The sequence below is a fragment of the Haplochromis burtoni genome, unplaced genomic scaffold (assembly GCF_018398535.1).
Source record: "Haplochromis burtoni strain Fernald_Lab_line unplaced genomic scaffold, NCSU_Asbu1 Contig_434, whole genome shotgun sequence".
Taxonomy (NCBI): domain Eukaryota; kingdom Metazoa; phylum Chordata; class Actinopteri; order Cichliformes; family Cichlidae; genus Haplochromis; species Haplochromis burtoni.
Window position 1 is genome coordinate 251,425 of NW_024582795.1, and position 22,009 is coordinate 273,433.

The 22,009-nt window shown below is 41.8% G+C and overlaps 1 protein-coding gene across 4 annotated transcripts; it reads left to right on the forward strand.

The window, feature by feature from the left end:
- Nucleotides 1-2,411: 2,411 nt before the first annotated feature.
- Nucleotides 2,412-19,380, forward strand: pcdh12 (protocadherin 12). Of its 4 annotated transcripts, none has more exons than XM_005948386.2 (6): nucleotides 2,412-2,503; nucleotides 2,782-5,733; nucleotides 9,924-10,015; nucleotides 13,153-13,304; nucleotides 17,430-17,594; nucleotides 17,785-19,380. In XM_005948386.2, the coding sequence occupies exons 2-6, from the start codon at nucleotides 2,881-2,883 to the stop codon at nucleotides 18,021-18,023; spliced, it is 3,501 nt and encodes a 1,166-aa protein (XP_005948448.1). In that variant the 5' UTR covers nucleotides 2,412-2,503; nucleotides 2,782-2,880; the 3' UTR covers nucleotides 18,024-19,380. The 4 variants fall into 4 exon arrangements, with proteins under 4 accessions (XP_005948448.1, XP_042069257.1, XP_042069255.1 ...); XM_042213323.1 differs by having other exon boundaries at nucleotides 9,927-10,015; XM_042213321.1 differs by having other exon boundaries at nucleotides 2,431-2,609.
- The last annotated feature ends 2,629 nt before the right edge of the window (nucleotides 19,381-22,009 follow it).

A 22,009-nucleotide genomic window follows, 5' to 3' on the forward strand; every position in this document is an offset into this window, starting at 1 on the left:
GCTGTTCTGTCTGTTGCATGTATTTTAATCTGTTTGTGTTCATTTTGTCTCTCTTCTCAGAGAGCACCCTCACACTATCATTGATGTGCACCTCTTTCTTGAAGTTTAGTTTGTTGTTAACTCATTTTGCCATCCTCAGGACCCCAAGCTTCATCTTTGGGACTAAAAATAATGTCAATCATTAAACGTTAGAGTGGAGGGTCTGGGGTTTTGTTTTTTTATTTTCAACCCAACCCAAGAGCGACATTTTTATCTACATCTTCAACATCAAAAATGAATGAAAGTGAACGTAGGAACACCAAAAGAAAAACACTAATAAGAACCAACTTCAACTACGAGTACAAAACTGAGTATACACAGGAAGACTGATGGTATAGAACTACTTAACCCCGTCCTCACACACACACACATAAATATTCTTCCATACAGGTGGTAGATTAATTGGAAGCAGACATATGCCTGTGTGTGTCTGCGAAAACATTCTCATCTGCAGCTTCAAGAGGGAATGTGGTCTTGCTCTCTCTCTCACTCTCTCTCACACACACACATAGCAGACAGGCGGGTGATGTTGTTTGTTTAGGAGATAACCACATCTGACCAGCTGACCTCTGCCCTGCCTGGCTGAACTCCTGCTCAGGTTTGTGTCGCCTGAACAGACGACCTCCATCACTGAGGGTTAAATTACACTTAAATGTTTTATTTAGGATTTATTCTGTTTTTTTAATATTTAGGCGTAATTCAGATATTTTGTTCTCCAGTACTGTCTTGCTATTCTGGAACCTGATGTTTGTGTCCCTTTCACTATCGCTAATGATTTCTTTAAATCACATTTTGAAGTCAGTTTTGTGCCTTTTAATTTAATTTTGCAGCAAGGACCACAGGATGCTTACATTTCAAAGTGAGCCCGCAGTTTCTGCTATCACTTCATTCAGTTTCACCTGAGTTCTTAACCCCAATAAGAACTGATGGAGAAAGTAATCTGATCCTTTGAGTAAACACTCTAAACCACAGAACTATTTTTTTCCAAAGTGCATCTAATGATTTGTAATTATTGTAGCTTCTTTACCTTTCAAAATAAAACACCCTGAGATAACTCTTGTTGTGATTTGGTACTATATAAATTAAACAGAACTGAATCTGAAATGAAATGATCTCCTTATGATGTCAGTGAACTGGACGGTTGTTTGGAGATTTCACATCACTGCTGATTACTTTCAGCTTTTTAAAATCACTCATGTTGTTGGCTGTTCAGCAAATTACATGTTTTGCTTTTACACTTTAGTTACAACTTTATTTAAAAAAAAGTCAGTTGCTTTGTGCTTTGCTTTCATTTCGGGCAAACTAATCTGTGGATCCTATGTGTGACTATGAGTTCCATAAATTATCTCTGATATATGTTTCTGAACAGGACTCTCAGCTCTGTCGTCTTGCATTTCTTTGATTTCATCAGTCATCCATCTTCCTCTCAGTCTTTCACTGGCAGGTGACAGCACTGATGGTTTTAGGCTTCGAATAGTCCCCCTCTGTCTGAGCCAAAGGAAAGCGATATGCTTGAACCTTCCTTGGCATAATTCTGTGTGTCTGCAGGATATTCTGAGGACATGCTGGAAAAACATTAAACTACAAGACTATTCTACTCTTTTTACTTTAAATTCTGAACTAAATAAAATTCAATTCTAAATTGACATGAACTGACTTTTTTTCAAAGCATTCAACTCCTCTCAGTGATAAACAAACCTTTAAGTGCAAAGGAATGAGCGAAATGTGTTTGCCATGGCTTTCTGGAAATGTTTTGACCTCATGTGGCAGTGTGGTTGAAGATGAAACTCTCTGTAATTATATTTGGGAGAAGGCTGGAATGTGGGTTTGTCACATTAAGGACAGGCTTCTGGATTTTGAGCATTTACTTCATAGCTGGCGAACTCTTCAAGGATTGCTTTTCCAGGAGGTAATAAAACAATGTTGCATATTTCCAAATACATAAAACAAAGACTACTGTTCAAAGAGGGGGAAAGTCATCACTGTGTTCAGGCAGACTGTGCAGTAATAATACACTTTTAATAGCATGAACAATAAGCCTGTGTGTTATGGTTTATCTGTGTTTGTATTCTTGTGTCAGATATAGATCACTGTGATGAAGCTCGGGTATATATCCTGCAGCCAGTTATCTTCCCACTGGTATACAACAAAATTTCCAAGTGATTTAAGGTCCCACAATGCAGGTTGTGATGAAATGCAGACCAATGGGGGGGTAAGTGACAGAGAGGCAGTGTCATATTTCTCTGAAGGCACTCCAGAGTTGAGCTGAGTTTGCTCGGTACAGGGGAGAGCGTCTCTTTTGTGTTCAGTCTGGAGTCATTTACATATGACCCTCCTCCTGCTCTTGGATTGGCTGGTGCCCTTCTAGCATGTGGAAACCCACGTCCAAGCTTTCTCAGTTGGAACCAAACTTTACAGAGTCAAGGAGGATGAAGTGAGAGGCTGGAAGCCAGCAGCTGTATGTGTGAGTAACAACAGCAGGCAGACGTGAGGGAAGAAAAGAGAGGATGATATCTTAATTGTAGGCTTCTATAATTGTATCCTGACCACGTTGGAGTTTTTTTTTCTAGGTATTTGTGTTTGAAAACCATCAGTTTTTCTTAACTTTGTTGACTTGGTCGTGGTGGTTAGTTTGGGAGAAATGTGAATTTTATCATTTTATCTGACAGCAGAGAGAGTCACAAAATAATTTCACTTAACAGTCTTTCGATTTTAAAATATCTCTTATTTGTTTCTTTACAGGTCAGCGCATGGATTCTTAGAGATGTCTGTTTAATTAGTCTTTCACAGAAAAAAACAAACGTTTTTTTAGACAGCAGCTAACTATTACTTTATATCATCATGCTGCTCGCTCTGCTTCTCGTTGCGAGTCTTTGCTCCAAGACCCTCTCCTCACATTGCTCATCAACAACTATTCAGTACCAGGTTTCGGAGGAGCAGCCGGCGGGAACCCGGGTCGGCTGTCTGGCGGATGACCTGCGGCAGAGGGACGAAGGCGGATCTCTGGAGGATTTCCAGGTGGTGGAGCAGGGAAAAGCCCTTCCTTTTTCTGTCACCACTCGAGATGGGGTTGTCTCCACCCAGGGCCGATTGGACAGGGAGGAGTTGTGCCGAGGGACTGACCTGTGTGAGGTGGCGTTTAGTGTCCTCTACAGGAAACGAGGTGCTGTGAAGTGCCTGCGGGTTCACGTGAAAGTAATGGACTTAAATGACCACAGTCCCAGCTTCCCTAATACTTTGCAAGAAGTGGAGATCTCAGAAACTGCTAGCCTTGGGAAGCGAATCCCATTGGACTGGGCAGTGGATCCTGATGCAGGTTCCAACAGCCTCCAGACCTACTCACTGTCTGTCAACCAGCACTTTGATCTCGATGTGACAGTTGGTCCTGGTGGGACGAAACAGGCAGAGCTGGTGGTTGTCAAAGAATTAGACAGGGAAATTCAGGCTTCCTTTGATCTTACCCTTGTGGCGTGGGATAAAGGGAATCCACCCAGATCTGGGAGCACATTAGTCCGTGTTAGTATTCAGGACTCAAATGATAACAGCCCCACATTTGAGGACAGCAATCCAACTGTGTCATTACCAGAGGACACAGCACTCGGGACTACTGTGATCAAGCTCAAGGCCATTGATCCAGACCAGGGAGCCAATGGGGAGGTTGAGTACTCATTTAGTAAGCACACACATCTAGAAGTTCAAAGACTCTTCTATGTGGACCCACAAACGGGAGAAGTGAGTATCAGGGCACCATTGGATTACGAGGCCCAGTCTTCTTACGAAGTAATTGTACAGGCCAGCGATCATGGGCCAAATGCGATCCCCTCTTACTGCAGATTGCACGTCAAACTCATAGATATTAATGATAATGCACCGAGGATACGCCTGACCTGGACCCCAGCCAGCTCGCAGGTTATAACTGTGCTGGAAGGAGCTCCAGAGGATACTCTCCTTGCTGTGGTGACGGTCTCTGATGCAGATTCAGGAAGAAATGGAAATGTGACTGCACAGATTCAACAAGGCTCAGGCCCTTTCCGACTTAAAAAGATGCACGGCAACGACTACATGATTGTCACCAGCGGCTCCCTGGATCGTGAGAAGGTTATGCAGTATAATATCACGCTCTTTGCCCGGGATAGCGGAAACCCCTTACTTTCTTATGTCGAACATCTACCTGTCTATGTTCTGGATGAGAATGACAATGCCCCAGTATTTTCGACCCCCATCTACAGAGCTTCGTTCAAGGAGAACAACATGACAGGCTACCACATTCTCAAAGTCGAAGCCCATGATGAAGACCTGGAGCTCAGCGGAAAAGTCTCCTACTCCATTGTTGAGGAAACTAAAACGCAGACTTTCTCAATTCACCCCAAAACTGGTGTCATAAGTGTCCAGCAACCTTTAGACTACGAGGCATTCAAGAACTACTCTTTCATCGTGGAAGCCGTTGATCATGGACATCCACCACTCACAAGCACAGCTAGAGTACATATTGACATAGAAGATGTAAATGACAACTTCCCGGTCATCAAGGAGCCAAAACCAAGAAAAGGTGTAGCATCTCTCAGTGTACCTGTTGATGCATACAGAGGTGAGATTGTGACAGAGTTGGGGAATGCCATCAAAGAGGAAGCCACCAATGTGGCAACTGATCACTCAGTCAGAGAGGGGCTTGGATTTCTCGCATCAACAATCAAAGCAGAAGACCAGGACACGGGACTCAATGGGAAACTCCAGTACCTCATTACTGATGGAAACCCGTCTGAGCTCTTTTGGCTGAATAACACCTCAGGCCAGCTGTTTGTTAATACCACTAATGCTACCGAGCTCATTGGGAAAACCTTTAAGGTGGACATCACTGTTTCTGACATGGGCACTCCGAGGTTGGCTACTAAGGCAACTCTGGAGGTGACTTTCATAAACCTCAAGGACCATCTAAAGAACTCATCACCTGGAAACCGTGGACAGCTCAGCTTCACTATGATGATGGCAATCTGCCTCGGTGCTACATGCCTGCTTCTTCTATTGGCCATCGCTTTGGTGACAACATTTTGCCGCCCTGAGAAAAGGGACAACCGGGCCTACAACTGCAGACAGGCTGAATCGACCTACACCCGCCATCCTCGGCGCCCACAGAAGAACATCAGAAAATCTGACATCCAGTTAATTCCCGTAATCCGAGGAAGAAAGGAAGACCTCCCTGAGGACGATGGTGAAGCCCAGCCACTAACTCCACCTCCAGCCTCAGATGATCAGCAGATTGAGAGTCACTATAGCTTAATGCCATCAGTTATGAATGCAAGCTTCCATTCCCAAGGCTATCTAGAAGAGGATGTCACTCAGCCCAACACCCATCACTGCAGAACACTTAGGAAACCTGGAAACATTGAACTTGATGGAACCTTACCTTCATCTCCAGCAACATCATACCGGACTCTTCACAAATCCAGAAACACTTCATCCTCTTCCTCAGTCTCACATTCCAGCACCTTAAAGAGGCCGAAGAACTCTGAAGGAGAGGAAACGGTTTCACAATATTCATCAGCATCTGTGGCAACTCTCAGGAGGCCAAAGACCTCGGATGGACATGGAGCACGTGATGCAGCTCACCGGCAGATCCTTCGAAACCTGGTCCGTCTTTCCATGGCTGCTTTTGGAGACTCCATTGAGCTTTCTTCAGCTTCTCCAGAGGTGCAGGTGAGTTTTCTTCTTTTACTTATTCCATAATATTTAAGAAGACTTAATCTTATTGTTGTTTGTTTCTTATCTCTAAGGTAATGATCAGTGGCATTAATCTACAATTTTGGCCACTTGAATGTATTTATTAATTCAAGTCTTTGAAAATAAAATAAGTTTGGGTGTCTTTAATCAAGTAAACTGTTTTGTGTTTAAAAAGCCTTTACTCACCGGTATATACAACTAAACCTGCATAAAAAGACGAATTAAGGTCTCATTTGTGGAGAGATCTCTAAGTAAAATGAAGTCACACATGACTGATTTCAAACATTAAAACTATTTAAATTTGCTGCAAGAATGAAACTCATTACAACAAGCCACGTTCATTCCAAAACAAAACTTTCCTGCAGGTTGAATTGACATATTTATCCATTTATCTGGTGTTAATGATTTCACTAAATCTGCATGATGATTTTTTAATGTGCTCTTATTTACATTCTCTTCTATAGCTTAAACATTAAGGATAATGTGCTGCTGCTGCTGGCTCTCATCTGAATGCCATTTACTTAGGTCGAAAATGTGTGATCACATTTATTTCAACATGTGCTTACAGTTAGCGTTGGAGTAATTAAGTGTTCTCCTTTGAGGCTTGGAGATTAATCTGAAGTGAAGTCCATTAGAGAGTAGAGATTAAAAGCACCCCACACCTCCTCCACCACCACCACAGCAGCACACATACACAGAGCAGCTTCCCTTACAGTTTCCCAGCAGTCTTTGTGCTTTTTCAGCCTTCTGTATGATGACTTACTCAGACTGCCTGAAGGCTGGAGTCAGCCGAGACGTGTGAGTGTAGGGGAGAATAACCCGCTGATGGATCACTCTGAAACCAAAAAGTAGCACATTTATTCATGTGCTCATGTGTCACAGCCAAAAATCCCCCACGAGAAATCCCGACAGACTTTTAAACTAAATCTCACATATCAGATTCATATTGGAGGAAGGGCCGCTCCATGCTCTGTAGGACGTGGGCCAGAAGAGGAGTGTGTGAGGGAGGCTGGCTAAAATAAGCTGTCATGTGTTTATAGTGTAAGCTAACACTACTCTGACACGCTGCTTTGTCACTTTCAAATGGCTTAAAAAAAAAAAAAAACTTACAGAGAGCCTGTCTGCACAGGCCTAAAATAACTCAACAAACAGGATTTATTTCATGCAATAGTTTTTCTTATTTAAAAAAAAAAACATTATATCTCATGCTGTGATGTTCTAAGTTGTGATCCTGAAACCAACTGAACATTAATTCACCAGTGAAAAATAGTTCCGACTGTTCACTCTTTCTCCTGATGACTGGCCTTTGTATGGCGGGTAGTTTCAGGATTCCTTCTTCACCATCTCCCAAAGGAAATATCTGGTTCCTTGGCTCCTAAATACGCCACTAGCTTTGTTTCCTGTTATGTCTGTTGTTTGGTGCTGAGTGAATAGCATACAGTGGATTTTTACAGCTTACTTTCAGCAGTTCCTTGAACCTATCAGTGAACATAGACAAGCAATGCTAATTGGAATTATAAATAAACATCAGTTATATGTGCTTAAAATGTTACTCAGGAAATGTGGAGTTTCATTTTAACACTTCACGTGACCACAAGGGGATAAATTCTTCAGTATTTGGAGTTACAAGCACATTTTGAAAGCTTCATTTAATTTGTCCTTATTTGATTTTGTAGAGAGGATGCCACCAATTAATGGTGATAAAAAGAAAAGCCAGTTTATATTTTAGAAATGCTTTACAAGCGTCATAGTCATGGTGAATTTAACTTTCAGCTGTGGAAATGCTGCACTGTTAAAACAGATCTGCATTATTGAGGGAAAAAGTCGCTGCCAACGCCCTGCAGACAGAGAACAAAGACCTTGGCCGGGCCCGACATCCTCACGTGAATCCCATTAGAAACGGGAAGAGGCCTTTTTGGGTTCTGCCCAGTTCCTTTCCTTAACCCTCCCAGCCGGCCCAGTTGGCACTCCTTGGACTTCAGATATTTCTCTCCCACCTCGAGGTCACAGAGGAAGAGGCCTGCTCGACGCCTTGGAGGAGGGGGATTTACTGTTCACCTCCACCTCACAAAGACACAGACAGACAGACACAGACGCACACACACACGCATACGCGCGCGCACACACACACGCACGCACACAAACACACACACAAATGATCATCACTGTGCATACTTTGGAGTTCGTCCTGGAAGGAAACCAGCCAGAGAAGAATAGGCTTTTACGTAGAGACCATTTCCTGTCACTGTAGCAGAGTGCACGTGAAAAAACACACAAATGTCACGGCTAAAACAAAGTCATAAATTAGCATGCATGCACACACACACATTATTCACCTTGTACATGTGTGTGTGCTTCCTCCCTGGTGTGCAGTGTGTATCCGCTGTATAACAGAGTTGTCAGCAGAAAGCTCAGAGCAGTGAGACGGACTCGGCCGCTCGGTTCTCACACTGCAACACTAAAACAAAAATCACAAAGAGCACGAATTAATTTCCTTATGTCGCTCGTATCACGTGCACTTTTTGTTCAACCAGCAGAGAAACCCACTCACCTTAACAAGGCAGTTACATTGATTTATTATTGACTTCTTTCAAAGTTCAGCTGTTCATACATTTACTTTTAAACTACTGAAGAGTAAAAACACTGGAGCTTCAGTTTAATCCTTTAAACATGAGCTGCTGCAACTCTGAAAGCAAAAGAAAAACCTTTTACTTAAAATGATGTTTTGCATGTGATGGAGATACAGCGACTTATTAAATAATCCCACACGCACATGTTCCTTTCCCCTCAGTTACAGAGCTGTTACCAACTCACCTTTGAAACTTTTGTCCAGCTGGATATAAAAGCTGGACATGAATCATCACAGTCTGTAGAAAATTTGTGAATCATATCGATTTGATTTGCAAACAAAATGTTTTCACTTTAGGAGTGATATTATTCAGTGGACCTTCAGCAGGAACAAAGCTCAGGAGATCCTCTGTGGATGCTTATTCACTGTCATGGGTCTCTGAGTGTTAATCAGTTCAAAATGCCTGCAGTGAACAGGGTCTGTTATCACTCGTTAGGCACTGATTTTTAACTCTGTGGTCAGTAAATGTGCAACAAAAAACAGCTTCAAGAATGCCATAAACCACAAACTTGCTGTGTGTGGCTGTGACTGCAGATGAGCTCGAATGTTTGAAAAAAATAAAAATCAATCAGAGTGAGCCAAAGCAGACAGAAAGAGATTTAATGCATGAAAACCAGCTTATGTAGCAATCAGCTCAGTGGCTCCACTCTGTCTACCTCCTACACAAAACCAGGAAGAAAATAAAGAAAACGCAGAGTGGGAGGGATCATCACGTGTGACCAAATAAAAATATCAATGAAATGGCTTTTTAGCAAATTAAAATAAATTAAAAATAACCGCACTGGCCTGCTGACTTCTGCCCATGAAACTGCTTTGCTTGGGTGGTGATTTAGAGCAGCGGTCCCCAACCTTTTTTGCGCCACGGACCAGTTTATGCCCGCCAATATTTTCCCGGACCGGCCTTTAAGGTGTCGCGGATAAATACAACTAAATAAAACTAGTACCGGTACCGAAAAAAAGAAGATTTATTCATAACACACGTGAAAAGGCCCAGGAAAACCGAGTTAACGATAAAAACAATAACAAAATAACGCTGAAAACCGATAAAAACCCCTGAAAACCATACATTTCACACCTGAGCCTCAACTCTCGCGGCCTGGCACCAAATGACTCACGGACCGGTACCGGTCCGTGGCCCGGGGGTTGGGGACCGCTGATTTAGAGGTTTTGAGGTTCTACACCTCCAAACATGTTTCATCTACCTGTAGAAACCAAATTACACCCCGCTCTTCCAAACAGGCCCGATGAATAACCTACCAGCTTTCTGAGATATATATATATATAATATTAATGTCTGACCCTGCACAAATATGTGTGCAGCTTGTGTGTATTGAAATATCATGCGGCCAATGCCTGACTTCTGGTAAAAGTACTCACTGTGAAGGAGTAACTCTGGTTTGCTGTCAGGTGAACCTCAGGTGAAGCTGGATAAACTGAAATGTTTCAGTGATGTCTGAAAATGTGCGTTTAACCCTTTTTTTCTCCTCTTGTTTCTCACCTTCATCTCTCCTCTCCCTCCATCTTTTCCTCCTTACAGCAGATCTCCCAGCTCCTCTCTCTCCTCCATCAGGGTCAGCTGCAGCCCAGACCGAACTTCCGTGGAAACAAATACTCTCACCGCAATGGCAGGTCAGTCTGACTTCTCCTCTCCATCCTCCTCTGGAGTACAGACACAGCAAATCAAAGCAAGGTCACCTGCTTCTATCTGGCACAAAACCACGTTATACTCAAAATTTGCTCCAAATAGAAATACATTCACATTCTGTATCTATATGAATTTAAACTGCTTTTAAACTTCTGGAGCCTTAAAAATGGGAACGAACTGAAGTGCTGAAGTGTGATTAAAAAAAAAAAGGGTCAATCAGCTGGAAAGATTAGTGAAGAATCCACTCTTTAAGGTGACACAGAGTGCTCAGACCGAATGAGGTATTCGTGTTTATTTGGTCATCATTTCATCAAAAAGAAGCAAATAAGACTCAGTCCTCCCCCCCCCCCCCCCCCCCCCCCCCCACACACACATTCCACACACACACACACCTCCCGAAGAGTTTTAACTCTGATCAGATGCCAGCATGTTTTTAGTTTTAACTCTTTGTAGTCTATTCAGCTCATGATTTAAATTCAAACATGAGTAATGTTTTCTAGTAGAAGTGACTGCACAGTGGACATGCCAGGCACACTGTCTTCTTCAAAGTGTCTTTATTTCATCCTTTAAGGCTTCAATATTTGTTGTTCTAGCTAAAAATGTGGCCGGACACTAACATAGGTCACCACGAGTCTCTTCCTGCTGCCCTGATAGGAACTGTACTTGCACACTGACTTAAAAAACACAGACTGATATCCTGAAGGAAAGATCCTGATGTAGATCCAGAACTCATTTTTCCTTTAATCAGAGGGTTGTTTAAGAGCCAGATGGCTGCTGGCTTCAGACTGTGATTGCTGTTGCGCGCTCTGATGCAGTCTTCTTCTGATTGCAGAAATATGAGGGGCGGGGTCCCACCAAATTTAAGAACCTGCATATGTTATAATGATCAATCTGATCCACGTACAAACACGTGTTGTTGTTCTGTGGTTTTATTAAGTGAAACACAGTGGTGAGGGTTAGAGATCACCACGCTGAGTATTTTATGGCTGTGCTACTTTGTGCACCAAACACCTGAGCTAAATCTAACTTGAAAAGTTTAAAATGAATTCAGATCTTTGTAGGTAGCCTAACAAAATTACTTCAACACCATGAAATGCGTATTAAGCATTGTCTGTGTTCAAATACTCTCTTTAATGGAAAAGTGAAAATACATCTCTTCAACCTGATTTAGACTAAAGAAGATTTTTCACCTCAGTTTAGTGTTTCAATGTCTAGCAAAGTGGCTGCCGTGAGGGACGCTCCTGGCTTTCATATAAATAAAATGCACTTGGGAATTTGGGCAGCTCCTGACTCAATGTGGTTAGTGCATTATTCCAGCATCTGTGCCTTCATAGCAGTGACAGTAACGCCACACTGTTCAGCTGGAACTTTTGCTTTTGCTTAAAGTCGTGAAAGCTGCAGCTGACAAATGTCTTCCCTGGTGTTTCTGACCGACTGACCTGCTGTGACTGAAATAACAGCAACAGAAAAACAGGACACAAAGTCAGTGTCGCAGGAAGAGTGTCTCATAACCCCGCAGCGTGTGCGCCAGAGCAGACTGCAGCAGAGTGATTCAGAGGCTCTGACAGGAAGCAGGACTTCAGCATCACTGTTGCACTCAGATAAGATCTGACATCACCCTGATACACATGGTGCACTGTTTCATCGCACTCACAAAACACACCTGAGTGTGCATAACTCCTGTGTGTGAGCTCACCTTTATGTGTGCGCTGGTTCCTGCCCGAGCCTGCTGCTCTGATGAGATGTGCTTACCAAAGGACTTGTCACCTGAAACCTCAGGAATTTTATCACCTTTTTAAAACCCTTGAAAACATCAGACCTCAGCTGTACTCTGGAGTTCTGTCTCCTGTGACTCACTGTGTTTTAAGGAATATATGTTTTTAACTGGATATCAAAAACTCATTCTAACGCCTAGCAACATTTTCAAACTTGTCCATTTGTCTCCCAAAGATTTCTGATTTCTGCTTCCTACACAGCTCTGACACTCGCAGGGTGAGGTCACCTGTGGCTGACAGCTTGCAGTCAGCACTCAGCTCATTACCTCCACTAAGCAGGTTCTGTTTTTGGTAGCGTTAGAGTGTCATAAACACGATAACTGAAAAAGTTTGGAGTGAATTTTGATAAACTCTGTAGGGCTGTAGAGTGAGGTCACCTAAACAATCATTAAAATTTGACATCCATCCACCTCAAGGTCAACTTCATGATTTATTGGTGGGAAAAGAATGTCTTAGAACTTAACCATGATTCATGACGTCAACAAATAGAAAGTACAGATTTATATTATAATGTCACATTTGACCTCTGACCTCTCTATCACATAGATTGATCTGAAGGTCAGACTGATAGTAATGCTATATAGAGCTATGGCCATATAAGGAATGATATATGGGAATTCTAAATATCACGTTACACTAACCTCTGAACTTTCCCTCAAGGTCAAATAAGGTCAAACTTTGTATTGGCAACATTTAGGAAATGATACTGACATATGAGAATCCTAAATATCACATTATAGTTTGCATCCAAACATCATGTGGACTCAAAGCAGAGCAGTGCTGCTTGGATGTGACTTTAATTAGCAGTCAGACTGTAACTGATATAAAACAGTGCTGCTGGCTTTAAAGTGTTTTAACCACATTATGTTTGCGATGCCTCTCACTGAGTTTGAAGATTGAATTGGATGTTTGTTTTTAAGCCTTGCATGGCCGTGCTCCTGCCAACTCAGCATGAGCCTTACTGTTACTGTGAGCTGGGGACATCTAATCATCCCTAATTTATAGACTCATCACCAAAGATTTTATATGTTTATATTTCATGTTCTGGCTCTTATTAAGCATTAAGAATTGTTTTATTTTTAAAAATAAACAACCAAACCAGAGAAAAGGTAAATTGGGCAGATTCTGTTCTTAAATGAGTTTGGACTGCATACCCAACTACTTGTTTGTATAAAGTGAATGCTCCCATTACAATTTTAGATTAAAAAAAACATATCTTTAATAGTTGAAACGTTTCTATCAAGAACTCTGTGACATCAAACTATCAGCTTAAACAGACACACTGCCCAAAGTTAAACAGATACATGAACGGAGAGTTTGTGAGTCAAGTTCACGTTTGTCTGCAGGTATGGAGGTCAGGACTGTTCTGACTGGCAGAGCACCAAAGACAGTGGACATGGCGAGAGCGAGGCTGGAGATGTGGACTGGGAACCAGGAAGAGACTCACCGATAGACCCACAGCTGGAGGAAGGACTCAGCAACCTCCTCAACAATCCTGGTAAGCACACGACATCTGACAGACACCCGAGGTTAGCAACAATTCTTGGAAATTGGAAGTGAAATCCTATCTTAAATCAATGATATCGTCATCACCACTGAATGGGAAAGCACATGTTAAAGGATCATCAGAACTCTTAATCAGATTTCCACGTAGCATGGAAATGAACAGACGTCCAAGCAAAAGCAACCAGCTAACCCTCACCGACTCAACTGCAGTAAAATAATGATGTTTAACTCTTCAGCACTTGTAGATATTTTTAGTAATGAACTCAGGTTCCAGGTTTTTTGACCACAAAAGCTCATTCTTGTTCTTTTTTAGCTGATTTCTTTAGTTTAGCATGAGTAGCTGTAAGCATTGTTTGCATCCTCCCACCATAGAGGTCCATAAAATAAAACAGTGTGTCCTGACTCTGTGTGAAGGTTATTTGATGTTCAGGTTTGTTTGACTGATGGTTAGTCTATTTAAAGATCTACTGAAACTAAACTGGTGAATTTAGCTGGAACCTCCCGGTGAAGCTCTTTGATTTGTCGGATAAAAGCAGCCAAACTTTAACCCTGCAGCACACACACAGACTGATCACTCACAATGGACAGTCAAAGACAACTGTAGAAAACAGGATGAAAGCAGGAAATAACACAGTGGCAAGTTACATCCACATCCACCCACACACACTCCACTCAGGACGTCTTGCTGTGTTTTGAGATTGAATCTCTGATACACTCTTTTTTACATTCTTCTGCCGTAAGGAGACAGTTGTTTCCCCCGTAAACAAACAGCTGGTTTCATTACTTCGTGTTTGGAAAACGCAGTAATGATTGAGGGATAAGAAATGTCGATTGTCCAAAGTTTATCTAACATCTTGGGAATTCCTCAGCGGTATGAAAGCCAACACTCGCTTCATCCAGTGTCTGAGTGTGTACCGTAGGTGTGTTAAAAAGTTTCTTCCTGGCATTGTGGTGGTCACAGCTTGGAGGTGAGCAGAGGGGGTTACCGCCTGATGATGGAAGAACGAGCGTCACTTTATGATAGGACGAGAGCGCGGGAGAGAAACAAAAGAGCGAGTGGGAGTTTGTTGAGTTATGTATGCGCTTGACTCACCTTTCAGCCCGCAGGCTCCATCATCAGTGTAAGTCACACTGTGCTGCAGACAGCTCAGCTCTGAAGAAAGCTTCAGGGCAGCACATTCCTCTTTTTCCTGACCTGCACCTTTATGAATCACACACAGATAAATGCACGTCCCTTTGTTCATACCTGAGGATGATGTTATGGCTGCTGAGGGGAGAGAAGCTGTGCGTTTATGTTGGTTTGTCTTGTATTTTGTAGTTACTGGTTGCACTCATGGTAGATGAGCATACTGCTTCTGTGCTTTAACTAAAGAATCTTTATCAAAGTTTCCACTCTGAGGACTGACAATAACTTTGAGAGGAAAATATATATGAAAAGGAAAGCTCTTATTGTCATTTTTAGTGTAAAATAATTTAATGATGAACAGAATTTATGTTTGTTTATCCATAGCAGGGGTCTCAAACGCGCGGCCCGGGGGCCAATTGCGGTCCACGTCACCCCTAGATGAGGCCCGTATATTGCCATGAAGAAATATAATGCAATTTGTCCCTTGAAGTGACTTTTTTGTTGGGAAGGATTTGTTTGTTCTTGAGTGAAATGTTAAAATAAGTTCTTTAAAAAGCCCAAAATGATTGAATATGAAGGCAACATGAGCAGAGAATACAAACATGCTGAGGGATTGGCTGTGTTAGTTCAGTGAGACATTTAAAAACTAATGTGTACATTTATGTCTGCACTTTTATTTTGTTAAATATGAACAGAATGACAGCAGAAGTGCTGCCACGTGTTTGGACAGAAAGAGAGGACCAATGTGTTCATTTGGTAGTTCAATGAAAGGCGTCAGTCAGTTAAAATCTGCATTCACGTTTGTAGTTTTGTCTTGTTATACAATATTTGAAATTAAACAAACAAACAAACAAGAAAACACCCACAAAGATTTCTGAAAATTGTTTGTTGTTGTACTGCTTGAACACTGAAGTGTCCCTCCAATGAGATGACAGTACCAACAGTGGCCCACAGCTCATTGAAGTTTCAATCAGGTAGATTTTCTTCTTCCTCCGGTTAATATTAAAACACATTCAAAGGAAACACTGGCTTCCTTTGGATCCTTTAGGCTCTCCTGTTTAGGGGTTAAAAGCACCTTCTGGTTATTATAAACAAAATGATATAATGACTAATGAGCCAGGCACTGCTTGGCTTCCTGCTCCGGTGATTGGTTTCTCCACCTTGAGTCTCTCATGTTTCACCCACCTCTCTTGTGAATTGACTCTGTTTTCTGTCTCTGTTAGAACAGCTGCTTTCCCCCCCTGAGTCTTTGGTTTCTTTGTATTTGGTATTTATGAGTTCATGGATTTTACAACGCTCTGCTTTTGCATCCTGGCCAGCATTGTTGTGAGTTTATGGAGCTCACAGCAAAAACAAAACAGTTGTAAAAAACAGTTTTTGATTTGCAGTTTTTGTGTCCACTGACACAAACTGGCACATTCTTCATGACATCCAGCACAGATTGTAATATATTACAGTAGGAAGTATATTGTGTGTTTGCAATGCATTCAGCGCCAGTAGGGGAGAATAACTTTGGTTATAAAACTAGTTTCAGCTGCAGCACGTCTATCCAAGTAATGGATATTTAATTCATAACATATTTTAAAAAATACAAAAGAAGTGTGAAATTCTGAGACATGCACGTCTCTGGTCTCAACTATCAACCCCTGCGGCCTTTTTTAGCCTGTTAAACAGAGAAAACAATTTTTTTTCTTTGTGTATGTGGACACAAACGAGTCTCTATGAGACCTGTTACTTCCACTGCTGACTCCTGTTTCACAGGTAAAGAAGATACAGGCTAAGAAGGCCTCGCTGTTTTTCGACGAGAGCTCAGTGTTTAAAGCTTCCTATTGGAGGAGAAACCCTGAAAGACTTGTTCAGATTAAATAAAGTATAAAGATGGATTCAAATTACAGGCAGAACACTTGGATAAACAGGAAGATGATCTGAAACTCGACACGTTTAGTAATTTTGAGGATTTTGAGTTTGGGTGCTCTGTGGTGAAATACTCCTAAAACAAAGAGAGGAAAGGGGGTGGACGGTGGGTGGGTGATTTGGGGGTGGTCTTTACCATTCTGCATGTAAGCACTAGTGTGTGTTTGTGGTGGTACATTTAATCCTCCATCTGGTTGCGGTTAGATGAAAGAGACCAAGCTCGTCCGCAGGCTGATTCTCACAGTTTCTGCTTTTTAGTCCACGACGGCTGCAGATACAGTCCGGGAGTACATGTATGTTCTTATAGAATTGACTGGCACATTATCCAACATCAGGAATATGACAAATGAGCAGCTTCTTATAGCAGGTCTCCAGATGTGCACTGACAAATGCTGTTAATGAGAAAATAAACTGGTGTTTCTGCTCATCCCGTCACTCTGCCAAAGTTTTCCACAATCCTGCTCGTACTTGAGCTTATCCAGGTTTTGGCTGTAAAGATCTTTTATGTTTTACGTTAAATTAGGGTGAACAAAAACTTTATTAGTGCTGGTGTGAAATCAGGTTTTTACAACAACATCTGATAAAAACACAAGCAGGAAGCGCACAACATCAACAGGATGTTGTCAGGGTGAGGAACAGGATGAGGAGTATATCTCTGTGTTTTCCCCTCACACTCTGTCCAGCAGACAGTGTATTTACAGTAGATGAATAAATGAAGTCAGACATGTAATCATGTTGAATGTTTGAGTGAAAACACACAAACCAAGGTTAGAGCTCCGAGACACACCCGACATTTACGCCTCTGACATCGACTCGCCTGCCAGGCAGCCGGCAGGGCCGGGAGGAGTTTTGTGTCAGCGTGGACGTGATCGTCGGCATACGGTCCAAGCATGCAGGATGCAACTGATGGAAGAAGAAAAAAAAACTTGTTTATAGCCGCCAGATAAAGCCACTGTGTCATTTCCTTCTTCTTGTGCATCCTTCATGTCTGCCCTCACCTGTGAGATATATTATAATATTACACTATAAATAACCTGAGATGGTTTGAGGACAAAGCTATCGCTTCTCTTTCTGCAGATGATGTTTTCTCAGAGGTCAGTGACCCTTCCTGGATGGCCAGACTCTCCCTCCCACTCACCAGCGATTACCATGACAACGTGTTTGTCCCCAACAGCCCTCCATCCCCCGAAAGTGAGACCCTTCCTCGGGATGGCCTGGAATCTTCATCCTTCTCCACGTTTGGTAAAGTTTGCATTTAAATTGATTTTACTCTTTTTTTTTCCCCCCAAGTTGAAATATTATCCTGAAAATAAAAAGATAATAGTTGATTATCATTGAAGATCGTGTTGATCATGTTCACTTGAACCAGAAGCGGGATTTATAAAAAGACGAACAGAAATCTGGAGTTTCTGACTCTTTGTGTTCTCCTCAGGTAAAACCCCAGAGAAGGACGGCCCATTGGGCGGAGCTCTGCTATCTGAGGTGAGCACGCTGTTCGAGATGCTGATGACGCAGAAGGCCGATGCCCACCCCGGCCCTCGGCCTGACGTCCTGTACCGGCTGTCGGCGGCGTACCGTCGCTCTCTGGGCCTGGACGGTGGAGCCGCTGGCAACGCAGCCAAAAACTCTGCGAGATCTGGGCCTTCCGCACCCTCAGGACTTTGTCAATAACTGTAGCATGTGTTCACTGAAGACTGGAACAGACTGGCAACTGTGCAACAGACAGTGTTTTTCAGGTGTCTGTTTTTGTGGAGGATTTTAGAGGCATTCAGTCACAGAAACATAATTCAGGCATGTGCAACAGTAAATAACACCACAGTGGATCTGTGATGGATTTAATTAACATACACTCGGCCCTCACACTCCCCTCAGCCAGCAGCACTCTTCCCTTTCCTCTGCTTGACTAGTTTGTGCACTTAACCATCTCCCACTGGCTGGAAATGAGCTTATTTATTTTACAAACCAGACTGAAGAGAGTACCACAAAGATAACACGTTAATCAGAGTAAAATACATTTATCCTATAAGCATGTTTAAAGCATTGCCAGAGACCAGAGAAATTACATGAAATAAATATTACATTTTTTGTTTTAATGAAATCATCATATGGTGGGACAACCTCCATGATTCTAGTTCCCAGTTCTGTACAGTACAACTATAATGAGCTGCCAGGATGTTAAAAGAAAACAATACTAGGAAATGTAACTCAGGAAATAAACTACCTCTCTGATGCTAAACACAACCACAAACTACAGACAAGAGGAGCAGGAAGACAGAGCCTCCAACATTTGAAATCATATATAGGTGCAGCTTCGCCTCAGTCCTCTCTACCCTATAATGAACGTGGATTCAGGACTTTTTGTTTTCACCAGTTCACCAGTCACCAGTTTCCACTTCACATTCTTCCTCTACAGGCTGCACTATTGGACACAACATCATGCTGATGTGCAGTTTTTAAGATAAAATATAGACGTTATGCTTGGGGTCAGGGTTTAGACAGATGCACAGACTGAAGATCAGCTCAGATTTTGTTCAACTGGTGCTACAGTATCTGATTTTTTCAAAAATTCACCCGTGCGTTGTGATGTCAGGTTTTAAAATACGTGCAGGGAAAACACAGCCAAAGTGGACCTGAAGACTTCAGCATCTCCATTGTTCTTAACTCGGACACAGGCAGTAACCTGATGACCTCCTTCTGTCAGGACCTAATAAACCCTGTTGTTGTTCAGGGTTTGGCTGGCAGAAGGCGAACCAGTGACTGGGAGGAAATGTCGCTTTGTCCTTTTGTTTTTCCTCAAGAATGAACTAAACATCACGCTGAATGTCAGACTGAACTTCCTCCTCAAAGTAAGCCAGCAAACTGCTTCAGTCCTTTAACCTCTGGCTTAAAACGCTTCTGAAAGTTGTCTCACTATGTAACAGATTTTATCCATTTAACAGCCAGCACTGTGTATATAGTTTTACTTTTGTAATATGAACTTTTTCAATAAAATGTGCATCATATTTAAACTTGTGGATCTTTATGAACACAACCTGCACTTAAGAGCTTCACTGTTCTTTGTATATTTTCAGGTCGTTCCTTTGCACAATTGTTTACACTCATCCAGCTGTTCAAACATCTGCTTCCATTAAGCAGATTTTCTTGTAATCTTAGTCTTCATTTTTTATTTAAGACGATGATGATTACTACACACTAAAGCCACCACGCAAACAGTCTGTGTGGACTTTGATTGCTCAGATGTTTTCTTTGTGCAGAGCGCCCTCTGCAGCCTCAAAGAAACAGTTACACTGCGTGATGGTAAAAAAAAAAAAAAAGTCATGCCAGCTCCTCCTGCAGAAAGCAACAGAAATGATTTTCTGATCAAAACAGTGTTCCTGCATTAAAAATAAATTCAAGGCCAGACCAGTGATGTCAGAAAGGTCAAGGAGGCTGTTGTGTTGGTACAGAGACAGCATCAAACTCTTTGCTGTGATTAGTCCTGACAAAGCAAGAAACACGGGAAAAGTAACGGAAGTTTAAAAAGATTAGTGACAGAGAACACCGAGTCCACAGATCTCAGGCTCACAGGGAGTGAGCTGAGCTCGCCAAATAGTAACTCTATATGCTCACATTACACATGCATCACAGATCAGATAGTTAAGGTTATAATATGTAATGGAAACTTACAGGCATGTGGGCAAAAGTTTCACCTCCACTGCGCACTTGTAGGAAATTAGCTGGACATAACAAACTTCCCAAGTACCAACTGTGGCCACAAGAGGGTGCCAAATCATACAAAACAAAGGCATATTAACACATTAAAGTTATAACAACACACTCATCCTGATCTATATGTGCAACCTCGAGGTCATGTGTAAAGTTTGTATTTATGGGGCAGCTAAAAAGTGAAGCAGCTGCAGGTGAGGCTGGAGGAATCAGCTGATGCAATTAGTGAGAAAGTGGGGCAGGTGGAAGCACCTGTTCTGAGATCAGCAGGGTCAGTGAAAAAACAACCAAAACAGACTAATGCTTCAGCACAGTCCTGCTTCACCAAGTAACACTCACACACTGAAAGTTCACCGTCAGCCAGTTACAGGCCTGTACATTGTCACGCAGAAGAACACAAAAGAATAAAAAGTTTAAAACATAAACTAAAATGGATCAATCTGTTGACAGAATAAACAGCATTGATGCAGTGAGAGATAAATAATGATCCCAAACTGAACAGCTAGCAGCCGAACCCTGATTTAAAGTCTGCTTGGAGCTGTTTGACTTGTTCTTGTTCGTGCCAGTGATTTAATCATAAACCTCCATGAGGAATTCAACTTAGCATTCAAAGTATTTCCTGTGTCTCAGTTCAGATTCTTCCTTTAGTAGTTTTGCAAATACACTGCTAATTTCATTAGCTTATTGCTGATTTACAGCTCTGTGTGCCAGCTGCTGCATTTTGCAAACATTGAATATTTATGATGCCTCTGAACGTTCATATTATTAAAGTTCTCTACAGCAAAGTCAACAGTGTAACTTTGCATAATCACTGAACAAACCCCCCAAATATCCCAACACATCAGTGATTATGAACGTCTGTTGCTTTTTATAGTAGGTAAGCATCTGTGTTACCATCAGTGCTGATGTTGTTCCCGGCCTTTCCGTTGAATGACGAACACACCATCCTACACTGATGGAGCCAAACCTGATAGTTTGGACACGTTCAGTTGTCCAATTAGGAAACATAAGACAGCATTAAACCAGGATAAACTGGAAGTTCCACACAAGCACAGGGAAACATGCAGACTTCACGGAGAAGGACACTGTGAACGTCTGAGCCCAGGATCAGCCTGCTGATGTAGACATTTCATCCAGCTCACAGGTGGTAAGTTTTATTCCTAAAAATAAGTTTATTTCCTTCTGCAGATGCAGATGCTCGATGACCAGCTGAGAGTGCAACTTCAGTGAGAATATTTGTAAGTGTGAATATTTTGTATGTAGACAGTGACAGCAAAAGACAAAGAAGCAGTTTTTTGATTTTTCTGCAACCTGTTAATGGCTAAAATATTATATTTGCTATATGAATTTTTTGTGAGCTTTTGAGATTCCTACATCATCAGTGTGATTTCTTGCCTTCCTCCAAAGAGTAAATTAATCGCTGAAACCATTTCTAAGAAATAAGCAGCAAAAAAAGAGAAAGAAATGCTGGATTTACACATATATGCACATTAATATGTAAATTATTTCTATCTGTTTGAACATCTATTTACATGTTCAATAAACACACACACACAATAATAAATTCTAATGATCATGATTATCAATTCATGATGATCATGGTTTAGTCTTTACTGAATTGTTCTCTGTGTCCTCCTGACATTTGATGCAAACTTAAAGGTCTTAAATTTCTTCTTCAATTCAATTTTGTCTAATGATTCTTTTTTTAGGAGAAGTTTCAGATATTAAAAATGTTAGATATTTTAATGTGGTTCATTTTGTCTATTTTTCTGTGAATGATTATGAAACTTTGAAAAGTGTTCAGATTTGTCTCAGTAACTTCTGTTCACTAGTTTCTTTAGTATTTGGATGTCGCTGTAACGCACAGTAAGCAAAAGTCTGCATGACTTCATTTTGTTCTGTAGCCACTTCAAAATCTCACTGGGCTCAGGAGAGACTTTTATTGCGCTCCA